This window comes from Ascaphus truei, chromosome 2, assembly GCF_040206685.1.
Source record: "Ascaphus truei isolate aAscTru1 chromosome 2, aAscTru1.hap1, whole genome shotgun sequence".
Taxonomy (NCBI): Eukaryota; Metazoa; Chordata; class Amphibia; order Anura; family Ascaphidae; genus Ascaphus; species Ascaphus truei.
The window spans coordinates 203106555-203134459 of NC_134484.1; the positions used below are offsets into that span (position 1 = coordinate 203106555).

The 27905-nt window shown below is 43.4% G+C and overlaps 1 protein-coding gene across 1 annotated transcript in view; it reads right to left on the minus strand.

Annotated features, from left to right (window-relative positions):
• Positions 1–5074: 5074 nt before the first annotated feature.
• Positions 5075–27905, minus strand: part of LOC142487117 (inosine-uridine preferring nucleoside hydrolase-like) — a 31614-nt gene continuing 8783 nt past the window's right edge. Inside the window, exons 3-6 of the mRNA XM_075585843.1 lie at positions 24786–24965; positions 24214–24325; positions 9573–9709; positions 5075–6043 (exon numbers count right to left, since the gene is read on the minus strand). Of these exons, the coding sequence (XP_075441958.1) occupies positions 5696–6043; positions 9573–9709; positions 24214–24325; positions 24786–24965 (777 nt within the window). The 3' untranslated portion in view covers positions 5075–5695. The remainder of the gene's footprint in view (positions 6044–9572; positions 9710–24213; positions 24326–24785; positions 24966–27905) is intronic.

The window sequence follows — 27905 nt, forward strand, 5'->3', positions numbered from 1 at the left end:
TTGAGCATAGCAGAAGTAAAATAAAGCGGTGGTTACATTTGTGAGGTGGGGGGGGGGGGGAATCGGGTCGTTTGCCGTACACATTTCGATACAAGCAATGTGAGCCTCTATAGGATATATAAAGGAGCATCTTTAAGATTTGGGGGTGTGTTCAGTGTGACGCCATAGGATGCATCGGAAAAGGTGCTGCTGGAGTTGGAGTCACAGTGACTAATTTAAAGTGATTGAATTACCACAGTTCCGGTGGCAATTTGCTTCAAGTTTTGGGATAAAATCCTCCTTGAGTGAGTATTGGTACATTGTGCGGTCAATGTTAAGCAGAGGGTGAGCGGGATATGTATCCACTCTACAGGGGGTAAAAGGTTCTCCATCAGTTGGGTAGCGTTATTTGGAAAGTGTGAGATAGACTATGTTGATAGCGCCATGATTGTGCACCACTGGCCTGTTAACATGGATGGGTACACTACAGGAAAAAATTAGTCAAAAACATTTGTGTATTTCAATTTATGGTTTCATAAGAACTGTGACCATTAAACTTCCAGCTCAGTGTTGTGTGTGTTTATTGTATATTATGGGTTTGTTGATGGTTAGTATGTTGTGGAGGAAGACAGTGGGGGGTAGTTTTACTGAAATGTATTTAGCCACGTCTACTCTGGAATGGTACATTTGGTGTGACATTTCACTGTGACCAAATGACCACCAGGGTTCGACCACAAAGATCCCCCGCCACAGCCAAGCAACCCCTAGGACCTCTACCACGAAAGCTTCTACAGTCAGGTCAGTTTGATGGGTTTTAGCGGTTAGGGTAGAGGGGTAGTGTTTTCCTATAAGGGGTTAACATTTGGGTGATTTTAGTTGAGTTTAGTGAGTTGCCTTCGCTTCAAAGTAGCCGGCACCAGTAGAAGTGGCCAAGCACCTGTGGTCATTTGATTGCGGCGGAATAGCCACAGCCAAATGTCCTAGGCCGCATCTACTGCTACACCTTAACCTAATGCCATTGCCACAATAACGTTATCGGTTTTACAATATCTCAATAAATACATACTGTCTTGGATCTTAGTGTGATGCTGTGTTTAAGACATATAATAGCTCTTTCCTTCAGCCGTGTTTCATTACAGTAGATGCATATACAGTATGTTCTGTTGTCATCTGAAACCATAGCTGATAGGTAGAATAGTGTTACCAGCCGGTATGGAACAAAAAGAAGAGTAGAGGCTTCATGGATTTTGAAAAAAGGTAAATATTTAGTTAGCCAGAATATTCCAACATTTCAGCCATCTAAGCATCTTTTGTCAAGGTATGCAACTCCTTGACAAAGGCTGCCTAAACAATGGAACATTCTGACTAAATAAATATTTTAATTTTTCAAAATCCGTGGAGCCTCTAGTCTTCCTCTTGTTCAGAATGCAGCGGGTCTTCCTATACTGAGGAGAGCACCAGTAGAAGTAGATGTTATATATATTTTTACTGTTGGTGTGGAACATTTATCTTTGTTGTACCAACCCAAATGGGGCAACGGCCGTGACCAAATGGCCACTGATGCTTTGTCGCAGATGTACCCTCTGCCACAGATAATTCACCGCCGCCAGCCGCTTCTATAGTAATTTTTATTACTGGTTAGGGTAGGGAGTTGATTCAATGGTTTTAGAGGTTAAGGTAGGAGTTAATTCAAGAGTTTGAGAAATTACGCTAGGAGGTTTTTATGATAAAGACAAGGTTGGCAGGTTTTAGGGTAAGGGCTTAGGGTAGGGGGTTTATTTACCTTAGCGGCCGGCGGAAATGTGGCCAGTGGCAGCAGCTTCCGACAGCAGAGTGAGTCGCGGCGAAACACCAGTAGCCATTTGGCCGTGGTGAAACGGTCACAACCAAATGTCGTAAACCATTACCAGCACCTTCCTAGGCTATTTTACAGTTGCAGCGGCAATTATTCGAATTAATCAAGGAGCCATTGTTGTGTGCTCTGCTGTATTCCACACAGTATTAACTCCGCATTCCCACCGACGTTCACGCCGCCAGGCACCCGCTATTGATCTGTTTCATTTAATGGTTTCGGATTTCTTTGGGTGCATTTCTTAGTGTATCCGCCAGGTGGCAGAAATTAATGAATTGTAATGTGTACAGTTCTGTCTGTGCTACTGTGTCAGTTTGCAGGTGTTTAAAACCAGATAAAGAAAAAACCATGTCTACCACAGTGGTCCATTGGAATTTGACCTTGACGACATTATCAAATTTAGGGCTTCATAATAAAAACTTATAAAACTCAAAGCTGTGTGCTTTTTCTACATTCCTACAGTATCCTTACACAATTGCTGACTGGACTGGACATAATGTGCATACTGCAGACGTATAAAAAAAATCCTGACTGTAGTTATGCATTTTTAACATGTTCTGCAATTAATGCCATAGCAGATAGCATGGCGAAGGTAGCCAAAATATATGATTTTTTCATTTTGAACTTCGATTTTTAAAAGTTTTTACCTAACGTTCGTAGTTGGAAGTGTTCGATAAGAAAAACCTTAAGTAGCGATCAGTGTTTTTTTCGCATTGCCCCTCTTGCCGGAGATACAAGCGGGTATTGGGATATTGTCCCTGATTTTTACAGTATGTTTGATCATGGCAATTTCAAAAGAAGAAAGGTTGGGTTTAATCCATATAAGATTCATCAATCCCAATCCAGCAATCTAACAGCGCCACCAACAGCTCCAGCACCAGTTTACAATAACGGACCGGCCGTCAGTGAAAACCTGGTGAACGGCAATCCTTGCCAACTGTCCCTGCCAGAAAACCTGCAAAATTCCCAGCCTGAGCCTGATTTCACGGAGAGGTACCAGCAAGCTTGCATGTACCAAAAAGATTTTCAGCTTCATCAGCTGTCAACTACAGGTGTAGCAGGCCAGTTTTCACCTGTCAACTATAATGCAGACTACGGGAGTGCCACTGGCTCATCTCCACCAATTTGGCAAAGTTTATAATGAAGGTAAATACAATGTACAGTACAGTATTAAATTTGAAGCTGCAGTTCCAGCTGTCGTTTAAAAAAAAAATGTTTTAAACAATACATTACACAATGTGCATCAATACAGTATGCACACAGACACGTGATTAACTGCAGATCGGTCCATTCTCCTGTAATCAATCGCTTTTCTCTGAGTTATTTAATTTAATTAAATTCTTGCACAATTATTGAAAATAGTCCTGCAATATGATTGACTGAGTAGTTACTACAGTAGATACAATTGGTGGACAGCTAGGGAGAAGGCGGGGCTCAAGAACCAGAGCCTAGCAGAAGTTTGTTCTCATCGTACAGACGCACATGTACTGTAGGATATTGCTTGAATTGCTGCAATGACTTGATGCAAGCGCAATACCGGAAATAACAGCATAAAAATTTTTCCCCAGAAAATAAACTTTGACATCAAACGGAAAAAGGCAAAAAGGAGGGATGGATGGAAAGAAAGGATCACCCACCTCATAAAGTACAGTGTAGTGTACATGACAAGTGTAGAATTAAAAAGCTAGTGATTGATTCTAAGAATAGCAAAAAAAATTATGCAAGCCCAGTCGAGAAACAAAACAAAAAAAGGTTTTTTTTTTTCACACTTGAAATTCACATTGAATGAGAAATGATTCTCGCTGAAGCCCCAAGAAAGGCTTTTCACACGTACGCATGCGCGTTTGAACCCTTGCTCGGGAAGATTACACTAAGCCACAAAGCCTCCAATTACAAATGAATGGCTTTCGGTGGGGAGGTGTCGATAAGCAGTAGAAATACTTTAGCCTTTTGTGTGTGGGGGGGGAAGAGGGCTATGCTGGCTTATTAACTCAAATAAATATTTTTAACAGGTTATCATAATGTTTTGAACCCCACACCCCCAAATAAAAATCACAATATGCCACCCACCTCATAAAGTACAGTACACATGACTGTAGTGTAGAATTAAAAAGCTAGCGATTGATTCTAAGAATAGCAAAAATTGTTATGCAAGCCTATGTCGAGACCAAACAAAAAAAAAAGGTTTTTTTTTCAGACTTGAATTTCACATTGAATGAGAAGTCATACACTCATGCGCCTAAATGTGATGACACTCATATGCGTTTCAACAAAGTTCCAATGAGACATACACGCATGCGCCTAAGGTATGACATGCATATGCATTTCAACATGGTTCCAATGAGACAGTGTCACGAGGGAGACTCCAGGAGAGGGTAGGACCTCGGTGGCCAGAACAACGGGAGCAGACAAAGATTATTGGGGTCATGGGCTGAGGTCGGTGGCAGGCAGCAAGCAGGATTGTCATGGGCAAGCAGGGGTATGGCAACAGGAAGGCAGGGAACAGGAACTGGGCAGGGGAGCAGGGACAGGTCTGGGAACAGGGAGCAGGGACTGAGACCAGGGAACAAACAGGGACAAGCCAGATTCCCAGCAAGGGCCTTTACTATGAACAGAACTCAAATACAGGACTGTTACAGGAAAAGATCAGGATCAGAGACAGAAGCATGGGCATAGGAGTCTGACACAAAACGAAGGCAAACCCCAAGCAGGAACTATAAGGACAGAGAACAGGAGCAACAAGAGGAGACAGACAGACAAACCCCAGAGCAGACAGAAAGCAGGAGCACACCCGGTGGACAAGGAAAGGAACTATGGCTAGGAAAGGATTTCTAGGAGACCCTGACACATATGTCCAGTACACGCATGCGCATAAAATAAACAGTATGAAAAGAAGAGCAAGACTAGCAAAAGAATTGATTAATAAATAATACATATAGAAATGTGATGACATGCATATGCGTTTCAACAAGGTTCCATTTAGACATACTGTACACGCATGAGCGGAAAAATAATTTTACATTCGGAAGAAGCGACAATATATTTTTCTATTGCTTCTTTTCCCTTTATTATCCTGTATATGTGTCATCATATTTTTAATCTGTGTATGGCTAAGGAGCCTCAGAAAGGACTTCTTTCCCATGTACACTATACAGTATGAACTAGTAACGTTAATGTTCAAATTACACACACACACATACACACACGCTGAACTGTACGGCAATAAAAGACAGATTATCAGAATTCTTCTTTAAAAATGAATGTATTGCAATGTATTTTTGTTACGTTTAATAGTAAATACAGTACAACAAAAGCTATACAGAAATAGTGCTGAGTAAACTAGTATTACAGTATTATGCTTTAAGAGATAATAATTGTATGTTTTATTGCCCAGTGATTATTGTTTTTTTTTTTTTACTAAGATTAATAAACACACAATCCCAGCCAGCTCTTACCCCAGAACCCACCACATCATATATATGTCAAAAAGAGTACTACTGAGCGTGGCCAAATGTATACAACAAAAGACAAAAATACCCAATGCTGCATCCAATGTGACAAAATATATAGTTAAATACCTTAATGTCAGTATTCTCATGAGTAAGGATCATTTAGTTAAACCCTCTGGCCAAAGCGTTATAAGTCTGCAAGCCACGCCAAGACATGACCAGTAAGCAGGTCCTAACACTACCTATGCAAATTTTGCAGGCTTATAACGCTTTGGCCAAAGGTTTTAACTAAATGGCCCTTACTCATGAGAATACTAACACTAAGGTATTTAACTACATATTTTGTCACATTGGATGTAGCAATGGGTATTTTTGTCTTTTGAGGTTTTACTATGTAATGACAGTAAAAGACACTTTATTTGACACAAGATACCATAAGAGCCTTAAACTTTTCCATATCACATCCATTCATTACAAAAGCCTTATTTTTCTTTTTCAGTTCATCAATCCTGTCCAACACCATCATCCCCCGAGTGAACTTTCCACTGATCTCCACAGTTACTGCACACTCAATGACATCTGTAACAGTGGTCTCATCAATGGCAGCGGCCATAGCGTAAGAATCACAGGAGACGAATCCGGGTCCACTCACCATGGCCTTCACCTCCTTCTCACTTCTAGAGTACTGCAAGCTGTAAGCGTAAATCTTCTTCACGAAGTTTGCTTTCTTTGTACCCACATTAAGCCACTGATCATACCATTCCTGGATGTACAAAGTCAAAAAGGGAGTAATTTAACTGCATCATGGCTGGGTATATTTGTCACACAGAAATTGTGTATGAGTCCCTTTTTATATACTGTACCAAATAAAGTGTGTGTGTGCGTGCGAATGTAACTTCAGCAAAACTAGTCATGACTGAGGTTTCTTTAAGTTCCTGCGATAGCAGTGAGTGCAGAAAACCCTGTTTTCAGGGCCACTGACATTGGGGGGAGGGGGAAGGTTCAAAGAGAGAAGGGAGATAGTGAGAAAGAGAAGGAAGAAAGGGGTGGAGAGAAGGAAAGAAGGAAGGAAGGGATGGAGAGAAGGAAGGAAGGAAGGGGTGGAGAAAATAAAGGAAGGAAGGGGTGGAGAGAAGAAAGGATGGAAGGGGTGGAGAGAAGGAAGGAAGGGTGGAGAGAAGGAAGGAAGGAAGGGTGGAGAGAAGGAAGGAAGGAAGAAAGGAAGGAAGGGGTGGAGAGAAGGAAGGAAGGAAGGGGTGGAGAGAAGGAAGGAAGGAAGGGGTGGAGAGAAGGAAGGAAGGAAGGGGTGGAGAGAAGGAAGGAAGGAAGGGGTGGAGAGAAGGAAGGAAGGGGTGGAGAGAAGGAAGGAAGGAAGGGGTGGAGAGAAGGAAGGAAGGAAGGGGTGGAGAGAAGGAAGGAAGGGGTCTAGAGGAGGAAGGAAGGGGTGGAGAGAAGGAAGGAAGGGGAGAAGGAAGGAAGAAAGGGTGGAGAGAAGGAAGGAAGAAAGGGTGGAGAGAAGGAAGGGAAGAAGGAAGGAAGAAAGGGTGGAGAGAAGGAAGGAAGGGGAGAAGGAAGGTAGGAAGAGAAGGAAGTGATGGAAGGAAGGGGTGGAGAGAAGAAAGGATGGAAGGGGTGGAGAGAAGGATGGAAGGGTGGAGAGAAGGAAGGAAGGGGTGGAGAGAAGGAAGGAAGGAAGGAAGGGGTGGAGAGAAGGAAGGAAGGAAGGGGTGGAGAGAAGGAAGGAAGGGGTGGAGAGAAGGAAGGAAGGAAGGGGTGGAGAGAAGGAAGGAAGGAAGGGGTGGAGAGAAGGAAGGAAGGAAGGAAGGGGTGGAGAGAAGGAAGGAAGGGGTGGAGAGAAGGAAGGAAGGGGTGGAGAGAAGGAAGGAAGGGGTCTAGAGGAGGAAGGAAGGGGTGGAGAGAAGGAAGGAAGGGGAGAATGAAGGAAGAAAGGGTGGAGAGAAGGAAGGAAGGGGAGAAGGAAGGAAGAAAGGGTGGAGAGAAGGAAGGAAGGGAAGAAGGAAGGAAGAAAGGGTGGAGAGAAGGAAGGAAGGGAAGAAGGAAGGAAGAAAGGGTGGAGAGAAGGAAGGAAGGGGAGAAGGAAGGTAGGAAGAGAAGGAAGTGATGGAAGGAAGGAGAGAAGAAAGGAAGGAAGGAGAGAAGAAAGGAAGGAAGGAGAGAAGAAAGGAAGGAAGGAAGGAAGGGGTGGAGAGAAGGAAGGAAGGGGTGGAGAGAAGAAAGGAAGGAGTGGAGAGAAGGAATGAAGGAAGGGGTGGAGAGAAAGAAGGAAGGAAGGGGTGGAGAGAAGGAAGGAAGGAGTGGAGAGAAGGAAGGAAGGGGTGGAGAGAAGGAAGGAAGGGGTGGAGAGAAGGAAGGAAGGGGTGGAGAGAAGGAAGGAAGGAAGGGGTGGAGAAAAAGAAGGAAGGGGTGGAGAAAAGGAAGGAAGGGGTGGAAAAAAGGAAGGAAGGAAGGGGTGGAGAGAAGGAAGGGGTGGAGAGAAGGAAGGGGTGGAGAGAAGGAAGGAAGCGGTGGAGAGAAGGAAGGAATGGGTCTAGAGGAGGAAGGAAGGAAGGGGTGGAGAGAAGGAAGCAAGGGGAGAAGGAAGGAAGAAAGGGTGGAGATAAGGAAGGAAGGGGAGAAGGAAGGAAGAAAGGGTGGAGAGAAGGAAGGAAGGAAGGAAGGAGAGAAGAAAGGAAGGAAGGAAGGAAGGAAGGAAGGAAGGAAGGAAAGAAGAAATGAGAGAAGGAAGGAAGGAAGGAAGGAAGGAAGGAGAGAAGAAAGGAAGGAAGGAGAGAAGAAAGGAAGGAAGGAGAGAAGAAAGGAAGGAAGGAGAGAAGAAAGGAAGGAAGGAAGGAAGGAGAGAAGGAAGGAAGGAAGGAAGGAAGGAGAGAAGGAAGGAAGGAGAGAAGAAAGGAAGGAATAAAGGAGAGAAGAAAGAAAGGAAGGAAGGAAGGAAGAAAGGAAGGAGAGAAGAAAGGAAGGAAGGAGAGAAGAAAGGAAGGAAGGAAGGAAGGAGAGAAGGAAGGAAGGAAGGAGAGAAGAAAGGAAGGAAGGAAGGAAGGAAGGAGAGAAGAAAGGAAGGAAGGAGAGAAAGAAGGAAGGAAGGAAGGAAGGAAGGAAGGAGAGAAGGAAGGAAGGAAGGAAGGAAGGAGAGAATAAAGGAAGGAAGAAAGGAGAGAAGAAAGAAAGGAAGGAAGGAAGGAAGGAGAAAGGAAGGAGAAAGGAAGGAAGAAAGGAGAGAAGAAAGGAAGGAAGAAAGGAGAGAAGAAAGGAAGGAAGGAAGGGGTGGATAGAAGGAAGGAAGGAAGGGTTGGAGATGAGCAAGGAAGGAAGGGGATAAGGAAGGAAGAAAGGGTGGAGAGAAGGAAGGAAGGGGAGAAGGAAGGAAGAAAGGGTGGAGAGAAGGAAGGAAGGAGAGAATAAAGGAAAGAAGGAGAGAAGAAAGGAAGGAAGGAGAGAAGAAAGGAAGGAAGGAAGGAAGGAGAGAAGAAAGGAAGGAAGTAGATAAGAAAGGAAGGAAGGAAGGAAGGAAGGAAGGAAGGAAGGAGAGAAGAAATGAGAGAAGAAAGGAAGGAGAGAAGAAAGGAAGGAAGGAAGGAAGGAGAGAAGGAAGGAAGGAGAGAAGAAAGGAAGGAAGGAAGGAAGGAGAGAAGGAAGGAAGGAAGGAGAGAAGGAAGGAAGGAAGAAGGGAGAGAAGAAAGGAAGGAAGGAGAGAAGAAAGGAAGGAAGGAGAGAAGAAAGGAAGGAAGGAGAGAAGAAAGGAAGGAAGGTGAGAAGAAAGGAAGGATGGAGAGAAGAAAGGAAGGAAGGAGAGAAGGAAGGAAGGAAGGAAGGAGAGAAGGAAGGAAGGAAGGCAGGAAGGCAGGAAGGTGAGAATAGTGCACAAAGCTTTTACTTGCTAAATGCTTTCTGAAGTTGCAAATCCTAAAAAAGATTAAAATGTTCAAGAAATGTTTCCTTTAAACTGTTGTAGTCAGATCCCACTCTAACCGCTTGGTCTGCGGGAGGGGGACTGCTGCAGGCGGTTAGGTGGCGAGTGGGTCACCAGAGCTCCGCCATCTCAGATAGGTGCGCATGCGCTACAGCCGTTTTGCACATGCACAGTGAGCCCACAAGTTGAGGCGGCCATTTTGGAACACCCCACGCATGCGCATTGAAGAAGTGTGGCGGCCATCTTCTAATATGCTCCGCAGGGGAGACATTGTACATGTGCATGCGCATGGAAAGTGAAAGTGTTACAAGGAAGTTATCAATCATAATGAATGTGCTCAGAACTTAAAAACGCCTATACATACCCATGAGAGTTTGTGGCGGCATGTATGCTCCCAAGTAGCAATGTAGGTTTTACAATGATAGTCATTCAGAACAATGTAGGCAGCTTCTGGATCTACTACGAAGTTAAATTCCCCACAAGCTGTGATGTTTCCTCTTGCTAGAAAATAAAATGGCCTTAATTAATGAAATGTCAAAGACAATAGGGCAATCAAGAATATAAAAACATTTGTTATATTAATACAGATATTATATATATATATATATATATATATATATATATATATATATATAAAAAATCACACTCAGTTGGCACACTGTAAACAATTGTAAGATGCTGATGCTTGTCCCATATGCACATGTAAAAAGTAGATTTTACCAGATTGGAGTCCGGAAAAAACGAGACAGCACACAGTCCAGTAGTTCCAATGAAGCTGTATTCAAAGTAACATGGCACCACCTCCATGGAGGTGGTGCCATGTTACTTTGAATACAGCTTCATTGGAACTACTGGACTGTGTGCTGTCCCGTTTTTTCCGGACTCCAATCTGGTAAAATCTACTTTTTATATATATATATATACACACACAGTGGTCGACAAATCACCAAAAAATCTACTCGCCGAACAAAAAAAATCTACTCGCCACCTAGTACCCCACGTGTGCTGCTTGGGCCAATAGGAGCTCGCCACGATGTTAAATCCACTCGCCCGGGGCATGCAAATGTATAGGTTTGTCGAACACTATATATATATATATATATATATATATATATATATATATATATATATATATATATATATATATATATACAATAGGGCAATCAAGAATATAAAAGGGCAATCAAGGGCAATCAAGAATATAAAAACATTTGTTATATTAATACAGATTATATATATATATATATATATATATATTTCCTCTTCCTGTTTTTAAAGCAGGTGAAGGAGCTTAATTCAAATCACCCGTGGTATATATATATATAGTGACAGGGTCATTGACTCCGTGTATGTGAATAGGAGATGGCAGTATGCATGTTATCCAGTAAACGAGGGGTTAACTCAGCTTGTCAAGCAGACCACGGGTGATTTGAATTAAGCTCCTTCACCTGCTTTAAAAACAGGAAGAGGAAATACCTCTGGGGCGGCAGTCTCTCTCTCTGAGGCATAGAGGGAAGACAGAGGAGTGTTAAGACAGACACAAGCTGCCCAAAGCGATCCTGTCCCAAGAGGGAAGAATAAAGCTCCCAGGTAAGGAGCCAACTGCGTTTGCTGTACTTTATTGGGCTGGAATAGGTTAGCTAGCCAGCCAGATAGTTATCCTGCACTTTTGTTTAGCTAGTACCCCGACCGGGGTTAGGATTTTGTTTCGTTTCAATTTAAAGGGACAGTGTACCCATTGTTTAGTTACCGTTTTTGGACAAATAAACCCATCAGCATTATTTCACCGGAAAAGAAGTGTTGTCTCCTCACTTACCACGACCATACTGCCACAATATATATATATATATATACACACATTTACCATATGGATAGATAGAAGATATAATGTTAACCGGAAAGTTTTGGTAACCTGATCCCTTCATACAGTTTTACCATAAGGCTTATTCCATAGAGACTGAAGCCGTGCTGAGGGGAAACATTATCCCTATCAGCGCGGCTTTAGACGGAGCTTCCGCACGCTTCCACAGGCGTGTGGAAATGCAGGAGACAAGCAAGTTTAAATTTTGCCGCTCATGCAAGCGCAGGGCCGGTCACGTGACTGCCAGAAGCCAATGGCAGTCCGTGACGTTGGCGCCGTGATGTGGCGCCCTAGCCCCGCCTCCCGGCCCGCCTCCATGCCCCCCTCCCACCCTGCACACAAGCGCGCTCGCTGACGCTCATGCAGGGACAAGAAAAATCTCCTGCGTGCGCAGGTGAACTTGAGCGTCAGCGCTGCCCAGCACTCTTCACTACACTATGTCCCAGGCCTAAGACTGTCGGGTTTCTTAAAATTACTGTTTTTTTTGGTTAAAAGTTTTGTACTTGCACAGTACAAGAAACAAGTAGCATACATACTGTTTATATTCATGAGTAAGTACAAGAAGAGAAAGGTGTGAATGCAAAAAAAAAAGAGTAAAGGGGGAGGGGCGATGGATATCGTGGTTATTACATTCATGTATGGTGTGGGCCAGCATGTGATTCTCCCCACCAGAGAGTTAATTTGTATCCGTTTCCAGGTACCTAGTCTGGAAACCGTCGGAGCATGTGCCAGGGGAGATGGACTCACTGGAGGAGTGCTTCCCAGTTACCGGAGCTTAGGAGTGGGACCCTCCCATTGCATAAAACATGGCATCCTTCTAAATGTAGTCAGTGTGTTCAGTGTAGACTTCTCCTTAGGGAGTAGGCTGGATTCTACCCTGCCCATCAGGGGTTGGGGGGTAAAAACTAGCCCAGGGGCCTCATGCTCCATGGGGGCCTAGTCAAGGGAATGCAACCTCTCATGCATGAGAGTGATATGGAGAGAAAGATAAGGCATTAGCTGGTCTGCTAATAAACCATGTTATAAGGTTCCTGGTATGTGGCTGAATTATTATGGAGCTTCCTGTAGGAATGCAACCCTACCTCTGGCAGAGCCCTGCAGGATGGAGGCGCTGCACCAAAGACCGAAAGCCTGTCTTGTCGCTTGCCCCCTATATCAACTGCGGAGACTCAGACATCCTGGGAACCTATATGTGTGCACCATCCTACCCCAACACAACCCAATACCAACAGATCTCCCTTTGGGGGGGGGGGCGCGACAGGGGTGTTATAGTTACTGCCTGGAAGATTTTGAACAGTTCTATTCATTCATATATGCTAGCATGATATTGTCTATTTCTAATTTCAGATCAACAAAGGTTCCCATGTTCTATAAAACGTAGACATTGTCATTCACATAACCAGTCTCTACATCTCCATTACAAAGAAGATCTGTTTTTTAACAATAGTGAAAGTTGGGGGGGGGATCATGCATTTCCAAAACCTGGCAGTCACACATCTGTGTGGCTAACAATATGAGATATAAGCTTGTTCGTTGCTTTATATGAGGTTGAAGGTATTTTAGCCTAGAACTACTGTAGTCTTAAAGGGGCTCGAGTCAGAGTGATCTCAGTAAAGGAATGTATAGATCTAATGGACGCTATTCCAAACATGGTACATTTTAGGGCACTGTGACCATTTACTGTATAGGAAAACACTCATTGTTTTATATGTTATTCTTATGTTGAATTTGGTAGAAAACAATAACAGAGGATGATTTGAGAAACAAAAATAATAATAGTACAAATAAAATGGTGTACATTTTGTTGTATAGTTGTACCAGTTGAAATCTTGTGCCTAGCAACTCTAATCTAGTATTAAGCATTTGGGGCGTTCTCAGGGCCAAGAAATAAATTAAGACGTGAAAGGTTTATATGCAAACAATTTAATAAGCTCCCAAAAAGTTTGTCTACATAACCGAGCACAAAATGATATTGGTCTGTATCAAATTTATGAAGCTTACATAGAGTATGATGCAGTTTGTATGTGATGGTGCTACAAAAAGGGAAATATATACTTACATGTTATTTTTGTCACACCCAAAGTGTCACATACTGTATAAAAGGGTCTGTGGAGTTAATTTTGGCGTTATCGTCTCTGAATGTTTTCTATATCTTTAATCATGGATTCATATTAAATATCTGGACTAACATTCTGTTTCATTTCTTCTATCAATTTCACTCCAATTGCAACATATCTGATATCTAATTAACAACTGGGCACGGTCAACATTGAAGGCTCGGAAGGCAACAGTTTGTGGGAGCAATGGCCAGGAATTGCATAACCAGCAAGCAATACACGAGCGGGGGAAAGAATACACAGAGAAGTTGTACGAAAGTGAACATCAGAACCATCCAGCGGAGGAGACTGAGACACAGGAACTGGAGCCAGATATTCTGGAGGAAGAAGTCATATGGGCAATGAAGCAATTAGCCAACCGAAAAGCCCAGGAGGCGATGGCATACCAGCAGAATTACTCAAGCCCATACCAACGGCAGCATTAACATTGTTATGTCAATGCATATGGTGCATATGTTAGTGGCCGAAAGAAAGGAAAAGAGCAGTTTTCATCCCAATTCCGACAAAGTGTTGTCACGGGAGACCAGGTTTATCAACACCTTTTTATACCGGGATCATTGATTGAGGTAAATAAGGAGGTAAAATAAATTGTAATTTATTTCAGGAAAAGACATACACACAATGTAACAATTTGCACAGTTAACACACTTACTGGGAATGGGGATAACGAATAAACTTGTATTTGAAACGAAATTCCCAAAAAATGACCTCTGTAGGATCCCTTTTCAATGACCGGGAGGTAGTCACAAAATCCTGCAACCGATTTTGGCATGCAAAGTCAGCTGCGACCGCTACGTTCTGAAAAAGCGGGACTTGAAAATGTTCTCACTCAAAATCTTTGAAGACGGATTGCGTCTATTCAGCACAGAGCATTTTTGAATTTGCCGCTGTTTGTTTGGCGCATGGAATCTGCACTTCTGATTGGCTGCAAGCTTTCTTATGGGTTTCAGTGTCCCTGAGGCTTGAACGTGGAGGAGAGGGAGGGGGATAGGGACGGGGAGAGGACCCCTCGCTACTGCTATAGTATGTAGTGATGGTGCTACAATCAGGGGTAATAGCAGAATAGAACAACAAAGAAAGAAAGAACCCCAAGGAGAGCACTCGTCACCTCTGGATCACAGGGACACTAGTAGATAGATATATGTAGTGGGTGAATAAATGATAAATTTAAAAACACACTTTATTATGAGTACATAACTCTAATATAATAAAATAAGAGCGCTCAAGAATCAAAATGATGTGATTCAAGTAAGGCCAGTGAAACAGCGAATTAAAACGATATGGATGCAGCAAGATATGTGGCCAGTACCCTATCTAAATAGAAAAGAGGATAGTGTGAGTGCAATGACTACGGTACTATAGCAAAGCTATGTATATCCTCTTGCCCACCTGTAAAGCCTGTGTAAAAGCCACTACGTAGGATATAATCAATACACTCCTAGATCCGTGAATGTATGGGGCTAATCTTAACCTTAGTGCAATAGGCTATGTAGGTAGGAACAGCATAGTAGTTGTATATATGCTTTGCCTTGCAACACCACAATGATAGGTGCAGGCTTTATTCTGCCTGTAAAAGGTTAATGCTGAGTAGGAATAAAATACTCAGCCTGGGCAGGATAGCATACAGGTGTGTAGGAACCGGAGCTACTCAGACAGTGCACACGTGGTGCCTGTTGAAACATGAAACTCTTGGCTTTCGGTCTGCATCCAATCTTGTGCAGCAGCCTCAGTAGTGAAGCATAATAGCATGAACCATATAGTCTCTGGTCACTGTGAGGCCGCTGTTTAGGAAGTTAAAATTGCATTATTACTGCAAGCACATAGCTGCTAATGCAGAGCTACGAGAAGCGGGTGCGTTTAAATTTCGAACACATGTCCCGCCCCTTAGACGTGATGACGTCACTTGCTGACGTACGTTTCGTTGTACACTTTCTCAAGGCTGGAAGGGAGCCAGTGAGCTTCCCTCAGTATTTATCGGATAAACTCCGATCTGATTGGTTGGTGCGCACTCCTGCAGACCGTGGCAGTGAGCGATATGACAGCTCGGTCAGAGGGAGCTGCGTATAGTGAACAGTGCAGCAATAGACTGTGATGGTAAAGAGAACTAAGTGGTCGGTGGAGGGGTACTGCAATGTGTCTAAGGTGGTCAGTACATGATGAAGGGTGGTGAGGATGAGTTAGATGAATGGACTAAACACAAACCCTTCATTTAGTCCCCTTGGGGACAGGGTTTGAAGAGTATATATCCATCGTGACTCAGTTTTTAATAACTCCTGATCCCAATTGCCCTTCCTAATGCACCGTGCCAGGAACCTGCCCTTCCTAATGCCTAATGATAACTGGTCTATCCTTTTAAAGGTAAGTACAGTGTGGTCACCATTGTGGTGTTCATTGACATGTCTGGCTACTGGTGTGTCAAGACCATTCCTAATACTGCCGAGATGTTCCAGAACACGGATTCTGAAAAGGCGTCTGGTCTTTCCAATGTACTTTTTGGTACATTTACATTCCGCCATGTATATGACGCCCGATGTTTTACAATTAATAAACTTACGTATTTCAATAATCCTTGGGGTGTTCCTGGCTCTCTTATAGGGGATACCTGTTGGCCAGTTTCTGAGAATTCGTTGTAATTGCTCCACCCTTGAGGCCTTCGAAACAGAGGCAATAGATATGAAGGAGAGATTTAGGGCGAGGGGCTACAGCCACAGATCTATCACTAAAGCCTATAGACGAGCTAAATTTAGTGATAGGAGCACACTTCTCATGGACAACAGGGTCCAGCCAGATAATCCCAATCTAATTAGATTTGTGGGAATTTTTAACAACCAATGGCCAGAAATAAAAACCATACTGAATAGACATTGGCCAACCCTGATTGAAGACCCTGACCTTAGGGAAGTTTTGAGACCTACTCCAACACTAGTTAGCAGACGAGCTACTAATCTCAAAGATAAGATCGTCCATAGCCATTTACGTCCCACCAATTCTAGTACATGGCTTGCCAACAGATCAATTGGCAACTTTAAATGTCGTGGCTGCAAAGCCTGCCCCTTCATATCACTTACCAACACCTTCCATAACTGGAACGATACAAGATCCTTCAAAGTCAGGCAATTTATTAATTGCAGAACGAGAGGGGTTATATACCAAGTGGTATGTCAATGCTCCAAAAAGTACGTTGGCAAAACTATCAGGGAGTTTCGCCAGCGTATTTTGGAACACCTGGGAGCCATCCGCAACCACCAAGATACCCCCCTGGCTAACCATATACATTCAGTACATCAGGGAGACACAACGAACCTTAGGTTCATGGGAATTGAGAGTGTTCCTGCGAATCCTAGAGGGGGAGACTGGAATCGCCTCATTTTGCAGAAGGAGTCCAAATGGATCTATACTTTGGGGACCCTAACACCGGGTGGCATAAATGAGGGCTTCCTGTTCTCCCCCTACATATAAGGCACTAGATTAACTTTATTGTGTCTGCTTTGACTTTATTTGCTCTCTCTCTCTGCTGAATATGAAGTTGTGTCTTATCATCCGTTATTATTACCAAAGCACCACCCTGTCATATGGCGGATCTTAATGACACCTGCAAATGCCTGATTTTGCATTACGGTACAATAAGTACCTGCTCCTTCCAAAAGCGACTGCTTTGTGCCTTTAAATCATCACGTTGTATTTTGCTGCAAACCGCGCCTTCTGATTGGTTTTGGAGCATCACAAATGTGTATAAAACCATACCCTGTACCCTACCACGTCACCACCTTTGAAAAAGCCTCCGCGAAACGTGCGTCAGGTGGTAGGCGGGACTAACGCGGCTGACGTCATGACGTTATGACGCAGCTACGAGGTGGTGGTGAGTGGTGAGCGCGTCTGAACGCTGGGCTGAGCTGACAAGGTAGTATACACACAACACAGTGTGACTATTGAAAAGTATACTTTCCTTTGAGCTGTATCAGTGTAACAATACTTTGTCTCATTCTGGTTACTGTGGCGGTGCACTATAACCAAAACGATGGTTGTGTGACTACATTATCTGATACTGTATCGCCACTTAGCCACTCCACTGAAAGCAATTTAGCACGACTGTATTAACTTTAAATGGTCTTTATGTGTAGACTATTTAATTAGTTTATAGTGGCTTTATAGTGGCTTTAATATTCTCAGCAGCTCACATCCCACCCTGCGTCTTTTATATTTGCTCGTGTGCTACATTACCTGTGTTCATTCTGTGCGGTCTATTAATTGTTACTTAAGAGGCTATAACTTGATACGGGCTGTGACCCGTTCCTCAGGGCCAACTTAATCACACTTTGTGGGCCAATACTAACAATTATACTATATACCAGATCGCATGTTTACATCATGGATGAGATCTTTGGATTTTAAGCATGCTATAATTTAGGCAGTCTAATCCCTGTGATGTGTATCAGGTGTTTTCCTCAATTCTGATTACACCTGTCTGCTACACGGAGCGTTTGCTCATATCCCACCCTGCGTCTTTTATATTTGCTCGTGTGCTATATTACCATTGTTTATTCTGTGCGTCCATTAAGTGTAACTGCAGAGGCTATAACCCGTGCCTCAGGGCCAACCTAATCACACTTTGTGGGCCAATACCAACAATTACACTATACATTAGATCGCATTTTCACATCATGGTTGATATTCTTTATTTTTAGGCTTGCTATAATTTTGCTAGTCTAATTCCTGTGATGTGTATCAGGTGTCTTCCTCAATTTTGATTACACTTATCTGCAACACGGAGCGCTTAAGTATTATGACTGTTAGCCCAGATACCCGTCTCATTGAATACAGGTTTTTTAATTAGTGCTGGAAAAGGGGCCTTATGTATTATACCAATGTGAGCCCTTTTCACAACCATTGAGTACTTACCTATAGTTTCTCAATAGGTCCCTTTCCAGTTTATGTGTGTATATATGTTTGTGTTGTTTCATTGTATGTCTATGATCCCGATCAAATTGTTTATGGAATTATTTTTAATTGAACTAAATAAAACAATAAGTATTAACTTAAACAATCATATCAATTGTGACACCGAGTGCAAGCTAAAGGGTGTTTCCTTTTTTCCATTAATTACCAATCACTTATTCCCCCTATGCACCTCTGTCTCCACCCATTTCATTGTGTATTAAGCTGTAGCGAGAGTCCACCTCCTCCCCCTTTCCCCCTCCCCTCCACCATCTCTTATAGGCCCTTCGGATAGCATTCGTGCTATACCCCCGTGCCCGGAACCTGTCCTTCATAAGTATGGCTTGCTCCTCGAATTAATTAATGATATGCCTGTGGGTCAGTTCCTAAGGCTGAAAAGGAACTGCACTAGTGACATTGAATTTGAGGAGAAAGCCATACTTATGAAGGGCAGGTTCCTGGCACGGTGCATTAGGAAGGGCAATTGGGATCAGGAGTTATTAAAAGCTGAGTCACGATGGATATATACTCTTCAAACCCTGTCCCCAAGGGGACTAAATGAAGGGTTTGTGTTTAGTCCATTCATCTAACTCATCCTCACCTCCCTTCATCATGTACTGACCACCTTAGACACATTGCAGTACCCCTCCACCGACCACTTAGTTTTCTTTACCATCACAGTCTATTGCTGCACTGTTCACTATATGCAGCTCCCTCTGACCGAGCTGTCATATCGCTCACTGCCACGGTCTGCAGGAGTGCGCACCAACCAATCAGATCGGAGTTTATCCGATAAATACTGAGGGAAGCTCACTGGCTCCCTTCCAGCCTTGAGAAAGTGTACAACGAAACGTACGTCAGCAAGTGACGTCATCACGTCTAAGGGGCGGGACATGTGTTCGAAATTTAAACGCACCCGCTTCTCGTAGCTCTGCATTAGCAGCTATGTGCTTGCAGTAATAATGCAATTTTAACTTCCTAAACAGCGGCCTCACAGTGACCAGAGACTATATGGTTCATGCTATTATGCTTCACTACTGAGGCTGCTGCACAAGATTGGATGCAGACCGAAAGCCAAGAGTTTCATGTTTCAACAGGCACCACATGTGCACTGTCTGAGTAGCTCCGGTTCCTACACACCTGTATGCTATCCTGCCCAGGCTGAGTATTTTATTCCTACTCAATATTAACCTTTTACAGGCAGAATAAAGCCTGCACCTATCATTGTGGTGTTGCAAGGCAAAGCATATATACAACTACTATGCTGTTCCTACCTATATAGCCTATTGCACTAAGGTTAAGATTAGCCCCATACATTCACGGATCTAGGAGTGTATTGATTATATCCTACGTAGTGGCTTTTACACAGGCTTTACAGGTGGGCAAGAGGATATACATAGCATTGCTATAGTACCGTAGTCATTGCACTCACACTATCCTCTTTTCTATTTAGATAGGGTACTGGCCACATATCTTGCTGCATCCATATCGTTTTAATTCGCTGTTTCACTGGCCTTACTTGAATCACATCATTTTGATTCTTGAGCGCTCTTATTTTATTATATTAGAGTTATGTACTCATAATAAAGTGTGTTTTTAAATTTGTCATTTATTCACCCACTACATATATCTATCCACTAGTGTCCCTGTGATCCAGAGGTGACAAGTGCTCTCCTTGGGGTTCTTTCTTTCTTTGTTGTTCTCATCCCTGAGGCTTTCATGTCCAGACTTACAGCCTAGAAATCTCCCCGTCCCAGCACCCCAGGAATGGCAAAACACAGAAAAATCTTTAAATGTCACATAATTGGCACACAGTCACAGTAATGCATTTCTGACATCTAGGTCCAAGAGCTGACACTAGAACCTCAACACATGGATCAGGGGTAACCAAGTGGGCTTAACCTTTATTAGGGAGCCTGGTTAACACCTTCCCAGTCACAAGGGTGGCATGAAGGATTCCTCGAATTACCGCACCATAGCCTTGATATCACACGCAAGCAAAATCCTTCTGAAGCATATCCAACATGAGTTGGAACATGAGTTCAACCATCGATGGTGAAATGTCAAATGTGCAAGCTGGCTTCAGGATCACATTGCCAACCTTCGATGGATTATGAAAAAAACCAGGGAGTATCAGAAAGCTCTCTTTATGTGTTTCGTCGATTATTCAAAGGTGTTCAATGTAATTGAGCACAAGCAACTCTGGAGTGTCTGAAGGAAATGACCACCAACCTGACCGAACTCATAAGATCACTATCAAGATCATGAAGCTACAGTCCAGACGCCATACGGAGACGGATTGGTTCAAAATCGGAAAGGGCACACGCCAAGGATACATCCTATCACCAGCAGCTTTCAACATGTATGCAGAAGCTGTCATGTGGTGAGCAGGCCTGGATGAATCCAAGATTGGCGTGAAAATAGGCAGTAGAAACTTCAACAACCTCCGATACCACCCTGCTGGCTGAAAACAAGAAGGATCTCGAACATCTGATCATGAAAGTCAAAGAAGTGAGAACGTTGGACTGCGCCTGAACATAAAAAGACGATAAAGATTACGACAACAGCAAAAACATCCGAACATAATATCAAGATAAAGAAATTGAAGTGGTTAAAGATTTCATCTTTCTTGGCTCCAAAATTGATCGCAATGGCGACTGCACCCTTGAGATCAAGAGACGGCTTACACTGGAAGAAATGTGATGTCAGCCTGGCAACCAAATGCAGATTGATCAGTGAGATCGTTTTCCCAATAGCAACATATGGCTGTGAAACCTAGACTGAAAAAGGCAGACAGGCGAAAGATTGATGCATTTGAACTGTGGTACTGGAGACGTCTGCTACGAATTCCGTGGACAGCCAGAATAACAAACCAAGCAGTTCAGGAACGGATGAAACCAAAAATCTCACTGAAGTCCAAGATCACAAAGCAAAAGCTCTCCTACTTTGGTCACATCATGCGAAGCAAGTTGCTTGAGAAGGACGTCATGCTTGGAGTGATTGGTGGTAAAAGAGGAAGAGGCCGCCCAAGACTCGCCGGCTAGATACCATCAAGGAAAATACTGGACTGAACATAGCAGAATTGAAAGAAGCCGTGAGAGACTGGAAGACATGGAGAACACTGATCCATAGAGTGGCCAATAGTCGTACTCTACTGAACGGGGAAGGAAGAAAGGAAGGATTACTTGGTATGTCTCTCCGAGTTGATTAGGCAATCTCCTCCCTTAATTATTAGTCAAATGAATGTGTTAAGAGTATTTAAGTGAGTCTATCTTGGCTGTGCCACACCCAAAGTGTCACATATAAAGTGTCTGTGGAGTTAATTTTGGAGGTGAACAATACAAGATGATCTGCACTCTGCACTAAAACAACTCTGCAACTGTAAGAACTGCAGAGGTATCCACTTCTTCTGTCCTGCAAGCCTATGAAAATCTGTGGCTCTCACACAGAAACTCTGCACCATATCTGTGATATTTCTACAGCCACACTAATGGCCCATCGGATTAACACAGCAGGTGACCATGCTATTTTAATGGGACCCCTGCTATGTTAATCCAATGGGCCATTAATCTTGCTGCAGAAATATCACAGAAATGCTGCAGCATTTCTGTGAGATAGCCACCAATTTTCCTAGGCTAGCAGGAGAGAATAAGTGGACATCTTTTAAATGCTTTGATAATGTGTACTCTTCCTATCTTCCACTATCTGGAAAGTCTCTCCTCCTGCATATCACTACGCACTCCCTATTGCTTTTTCTGTTTACTGTCTCCTGTGACGGTGAGGGGGTAACTAGGCTTAATAATAAAGGCTAATCCCACTTGGTTACCCCGGATCCGTGTGTAAAGGTCCTAGAGTGTCAGCTCTTGGACCCAACTGTCGTGTATGCATCACTGAGACTGTGTAGAAATGTGACAATTCAGTATTTTTTGTGTTTTGCCTTTCATGGGGTGCTGGACAGCAGAGCTTGCGAGGCTGTGTGTTTGAGGGTGGGTTTTGCGGAGAAACTTCAAATCAGATTGTTGCTATGTGGCGGGGTTCCCGAGTTATGGGATACCCCAAATATGTACCCGGGAATCAGGTAAGAGTCTCGGGCACATTGAAGCCCAGTGCTCCGGCAATATTTCCCTGTGGTCCCTAGCATAAGGTGGGATGGCCAGACCATGCCCAAGTCACCCTGAACCTGTATAGGGGTTCAGGGGGTGCTCCAGCTTTGTCAGAAAGCTACAAGGGTTTTAATTGTGTAAATACAGTTAAAGTCAGGGTTGTGCAGTGTGCAAGGGATAAGGCTGATAAGAACAGGGAACATACATTTTTATTATATCCCTGACACCGGACCAGAAGGCCTGTTAAAAACACAAATACCTGTTAAAACACAAAGACACATAAGCAGAGAGAATTTTATTAAAGGTTATTATTTAATAATTGTAAATGCTTGTAACATTGTGTGTGGGTCTGTGGGATTCCAAGTCCTTGGTTCCGAGAGCCCAGATGGCTATCAAGCTTGGCGCCACTGAGTCTGTTTAGGGATGCCAAGGTGTTGGAACAGGAGGAGTACTGTAGTTATACCTGAGTACCTCCCTCCTGGGCTAACAAAGGGCTATGCGGCAACCATTTGCCCTGCCCCAGACTCTGAGGAGCTGGGACAGCAGGTGGGCTCAATATGCTAAGAGGCAGAGGTGCCAGGTTAGCACATGCCCCTTAGCAGAATCCAAATCGGTGCCGACCCGGCTTCAGTATACCGGCAAATCGGTGATAGGCGGGCAGGAGAATTCCCACACGCTAATCGGATGTAGAGGTTTCTGAATGGGACTCTAAAACCTCATTTTAAAAATAAAAACCTTGCAGCCAATCAAAACCTCAGATTCCAAGCACCAAATTCAAAGATGCTCTGTAAGGAATAGACGCGAGCCGGCTTCAAAGATTTTGACTCAAGACATTTTCTAAATCCCGCTTTTTGAGGACGTAGCAGTCGCGGCTGGGATCATTGGAAAGGACTCCTACAGAGGTCGTTTGTGAACTTTTCATTTTAAAGAAGATTTATTTAGTTAGCCCCGTTACCAGTAAGTGTTTTTTCAGTGTAAATTGTGTTACTTTGTGCGTATGTCAAATGCTGGAATAAATTACAATTTATTTTACTGTTGTGTCTTGTTTAATCAGATGATCCCGGTGGGAAAGGTGTTAATAACCCTGGTCTCCTGTGACATCCCATTCCTTTGTAAACATTTCTGCTCTCGCACACTTCCTTATTCCCCTCCTGTCCACATTTCTTCAATCTCTCTTCCCATCCACCTATGCCTATACCCATGCACTGCACCATTATTTATATACTCCTCTCTCCCAACAACTTCCTTACCCCTCAATAAAAAGCACCCCCACAGATCCTCTATTCCCACCCTCTATCTATCTATCCCCTGATACTGGGGATATCTCTCCTAATCCTGGACCCAGCCATATACACACCTGCTCTCAACCATGTCTTCCTGCCACCTCTTCCCCTGCTAATTGTGTTAACACTGACTAACCTTTAAAACGCATCTCACAAATAAAGCCTTCCAATAGCCTGCACTCATGGCTACTGACACACCTACCAAGCACTGCCATCCATTGCACTTATGTATTTCCTCATCTGCTGTCTCTGTAAATCTCCCAACATACCACTTAGATTGTAAACTCTTCGAGGCAGAGATTTCCTTTTCTATTGTTTGATTTTGCTGCTCTAATTGTATTACTAGAATTCCCTGTACTGGATTCTTTGTGAAGCGCTGAGTACACTTTTGGTGCTATATAAATAAAGATATACATACATATAATAATGTAAGTAAATGATCTCCTCACGCCTATAGCCACTGTGCAAATCACAAACGGACACAGATCAAAGTGGGTGAAGAATACATTGGTCATTATTTGAGATCTGTTCAAAACCTCTGGAAATGTTAATTTTACAGTACAATAGACATCAGGATTCCCTTGATATGTAGTCCTCTTTCATTTAGGTTTTTGGTTTGCTGGTTACACAGGTACAGTAGACTTAGACACTGCATAATGGTTTCATACCAAAACATACACATATTGTAGAAATATAAAATACATACCTTCCATATTTCCTCCCATTATGAACAAGCGCCGAAGTTTCTCAGGGAAAGTTGGATCCATTCTTACAGCCATAGCCAAGTTGGTCAGTGGGCCTGTAGCTACCAAAGATATCTAGAAGGCAAGATGACCGATATTTATTTTTACACCACTTAATACTTCATTCTCAATTGATTAAAATGATACCAAAAAGTTAACACATTTAGAAATACAGAGTTATTGATTTCTGTCCAACAGTCCTGTCAGTTTGTACTATATCATTTAACCATTTGAGTGCAGGAAGACAGGTGGCACCCCAGAGCCACCCGTCTACCAAATTCACATGAATGGAGGGGGAAAGAAAAAAGTGGTAGAACCATCATTTTCAAAATGTAAAGCCTATAGTATGACTATTTAGCCCAAAAATAACAAAATCCCAGTTTATGTACACTATCACGACTAAACAGAGCTCTTATAAGATATTGCACAGCTTAGATTTCTTGTTTTTGAATACATATAAAGCTTACATACAGCACTGCATCACATGCTTTTCAAAATGCAGGGGCTATTATCCCCACACTGAGTTAAATGTTACCTGGCCAGGATACTGACATGCCAATCTCCTCATGGCATCTACTCCATGTTCTTTTTGTATACCTTCCAGCCCTGGAGCATCTGGATCTGGAACATCTCCCAGACCATCTACACCATGGAAATATGATGCATTTCTAAGATCTCCGAGTATTGATGTGGAAGCGCCTCGATACACAGGAATCTAAAATGCAAGGGAGGTTAATGAAGTATGAAACCAGTTTAAAAACAAAATGTAGATTCACTGTAGATTGCTGAATATAGATCAGGCTTCTTCATATTAGACGTTTTTTGTAAACACCTTTAGAAACTTGACAAGTGTAGGTCTTCCTCAAGTCTACTAAATACTCAATATAGTATACTTAAAGAAGATATTTGTGAGGTTTTTTTTCAAGTGTTTTACACTGTAGTTTAATTTCATATATTAAGTGCCATGTTCTCATGTGGGTCTCCTAAAACAAAGGTATCTCAATGTACAACCAGTCTACACTTCTCCAGGACTAACACAGATTCTAGAACCTTGAGCTATTGTAAGAGTAGAGACACAGTGCCACCTAGTCTAGTTATTTCCTGACTTTACTAGAGTACACTTTCATCTTTCCAAAGATCATAGATTTTTTGACAAGTTTGGCTATTGAAATGTATAACCAGGGTACCAAGTAGTTATCTAAAGAGCACAGTATAGACAAAAATTAAGTAATGTAACACAGGCTGACAACCAGAAACATTTTTCATTAAACTATTCAATCTTTCTTTAAGAGGTTCCCACCTAAGGAAAGATTACTGATGCAGAAACTAAAAACTTTAGCGATGCCCTCAAACCTTAGTGCCGTGTAAACATATAGCACCAAATACATCATGGTGTGCACACATAACTAATTGCTGTGACCCCCCCTACATGTAAAGACAAACTTAAGTTTTGGCCAACACACAGAAAATAAACCTAGTCTTATTGCACCCTCAGCATGACCTGACAGACTCAAACCTTTCACTAACCACACTTCCATATCCTGCTTTGGCCTAGTGTACTGTAAGTAACTGGTTGAAATGGGTGCACTCACCTGATCAGTGGTTGAAACTCCTCAGGTGCTGGGAAGTCCGCCCTCAGCAGGGAGGCAATATCGAATAGAGACTCTTCCATAAAGAAAGTAGCGACACTCCAGAGGTCTTCGCAACAAAACAAATCAGCTGCATTTATGGTTGGTGGTTCGTCATTGCAGTCTACAACTCAGACCTTTGTCAAGATGGCAGAAACCTCTGTAGTGCCGCTACTTTCTTTATTGAAGATTCTCTATTAGCCTTGTGTAAACTGCCTTTGGTTATGATGGCCAAATACCTGGCAGTCTGCTACTAAGGCCCCATCGGATGCTTTACATCAAAAACCAAACCAACCACTGTGACATACAGTAGTTTACTAAAAGCAGAAAAAAACATTTTCCATTTTACTCAATTTTTTCTACCTATGCCATTATAAATCTATTGGGAGATAACCCCCTCACACTCCGGGTAAGATTAAAAATGTCAATCAGGTGTCATCAGTCCCTATAAACTTCCCTGCCCTACTCTGTGCATTTTATGGTCGTCCTACTGGTCATGGAGGCAAATTCTCTTCCACAGGGTATGTTATTTTTTCTGGTATATCTTGGTACAGGGCATCTTCCGGCTTCCCTGTTGCTGGACAAAGGAACAGTTTGGCCTAAAAGTCCCTTAATGCCACAATATGCATTTGCTAATGGGCAGGGCCAGTGCAAGGGTATTCGGTAGAGATGACCCGATCCCCGGAAATTACCCGATACCTAGATTACCTGGTGCTCTTCCAACTACCCGGAACCAGGGGGCTGAAACTGGCACCAGGATAGAACTGGCTCCAGGTAATTTCTGTTTTTGCTAACACACCTGCAGCTGGCTGCGGAGGGCGAGGTGGACAGTGGGCGACATCGTGGAAGCAGCAGCAGACGTCCTGGTGGCAGCAGCAGACATCCTTGTTCAACCAGTGGGTGCAGCGGAACACAGCACAGCTGATGCCGGTGGGAGCTGGATAACCATGTGACCGGAGCAGGAGTGTTCCTATTGGACAGCCAGGGAGGAGCTGGCTGCCGTGCTGTGTTCTATGATCCCACCGGCTTGACAAGGATGTCCTCGGCTGCCACTGCACCCACAACATCGCCGCAGCCCCCCTAACATCCCTCAGCGGTCTCCCTCACCCTCCGTTGCAGGTAGGTCTAAGCTACCCGGGCAGCAGAGAACGGCGGGAGAAGAGGAAAACAGAATGGCGGGAGAATATCAGGGTGACAGAGGAGGACGATGTCAGGCAGCGATGGGAGAAGAGGACTGAGAACCACAGGAGCAGAGCAGGATGGTTGGGGAGAAGATGCGTTTTAGCAGCGGCAGACGCCAAAAGTAATTGAAGACTTCTGGATCGGACCGCTGGGGCGCACTCTTCATCAGCTATTCTCCTCTGCTGCCCTGCTTCACTTCCACCATCCTGTCCTCTTCTACCGTTGCCGCCTGATGTCCTCCTATGCAACCCTGCACCGCGTCTGTCAGCCTCTTCCTCTCCCAAGCTGCCTGCCATCCTACTTCACCCTATGCTTACCGTCCTCTTCCACCACCCAACAACATTTGACACCCTAGGACGGGATGACTCCTCATAGGATCCAATACAAACAGAAATAACAATAACATATATTACCATTCTCACGTCCGGTAAAGGAAGACTGCACTCAGATCAGTATAGGCATAAATGTCTGTATTAGGCATCAATACAAAATGAACAGGCCGCCCAATCCGACGTTTCGGTTCCGGAGTGGAACCTTTCTCAAGGGGGGTGCAAAGACAGACTGACACACAGACATATATATATCCTCACCACATGTGACCAAACACCTGTGCTCAATTACATGTTGACTGCTACACCCATAGGAGTATGACATCCGGTGCTCAGGCTGTATAGCCATCATCTTGGAGGGGGGTGGGGAGGGGGATCTAATGAGGCTAAGAACTATAAACCCTGCATATTCCCTAAGGCATCCATGACGCCATGGTGACAGGCCTATGGTGTCTATTAATGCACAGCATGCAACAACACAATACAACAATTTTCATCAATTACCATACCAGATTT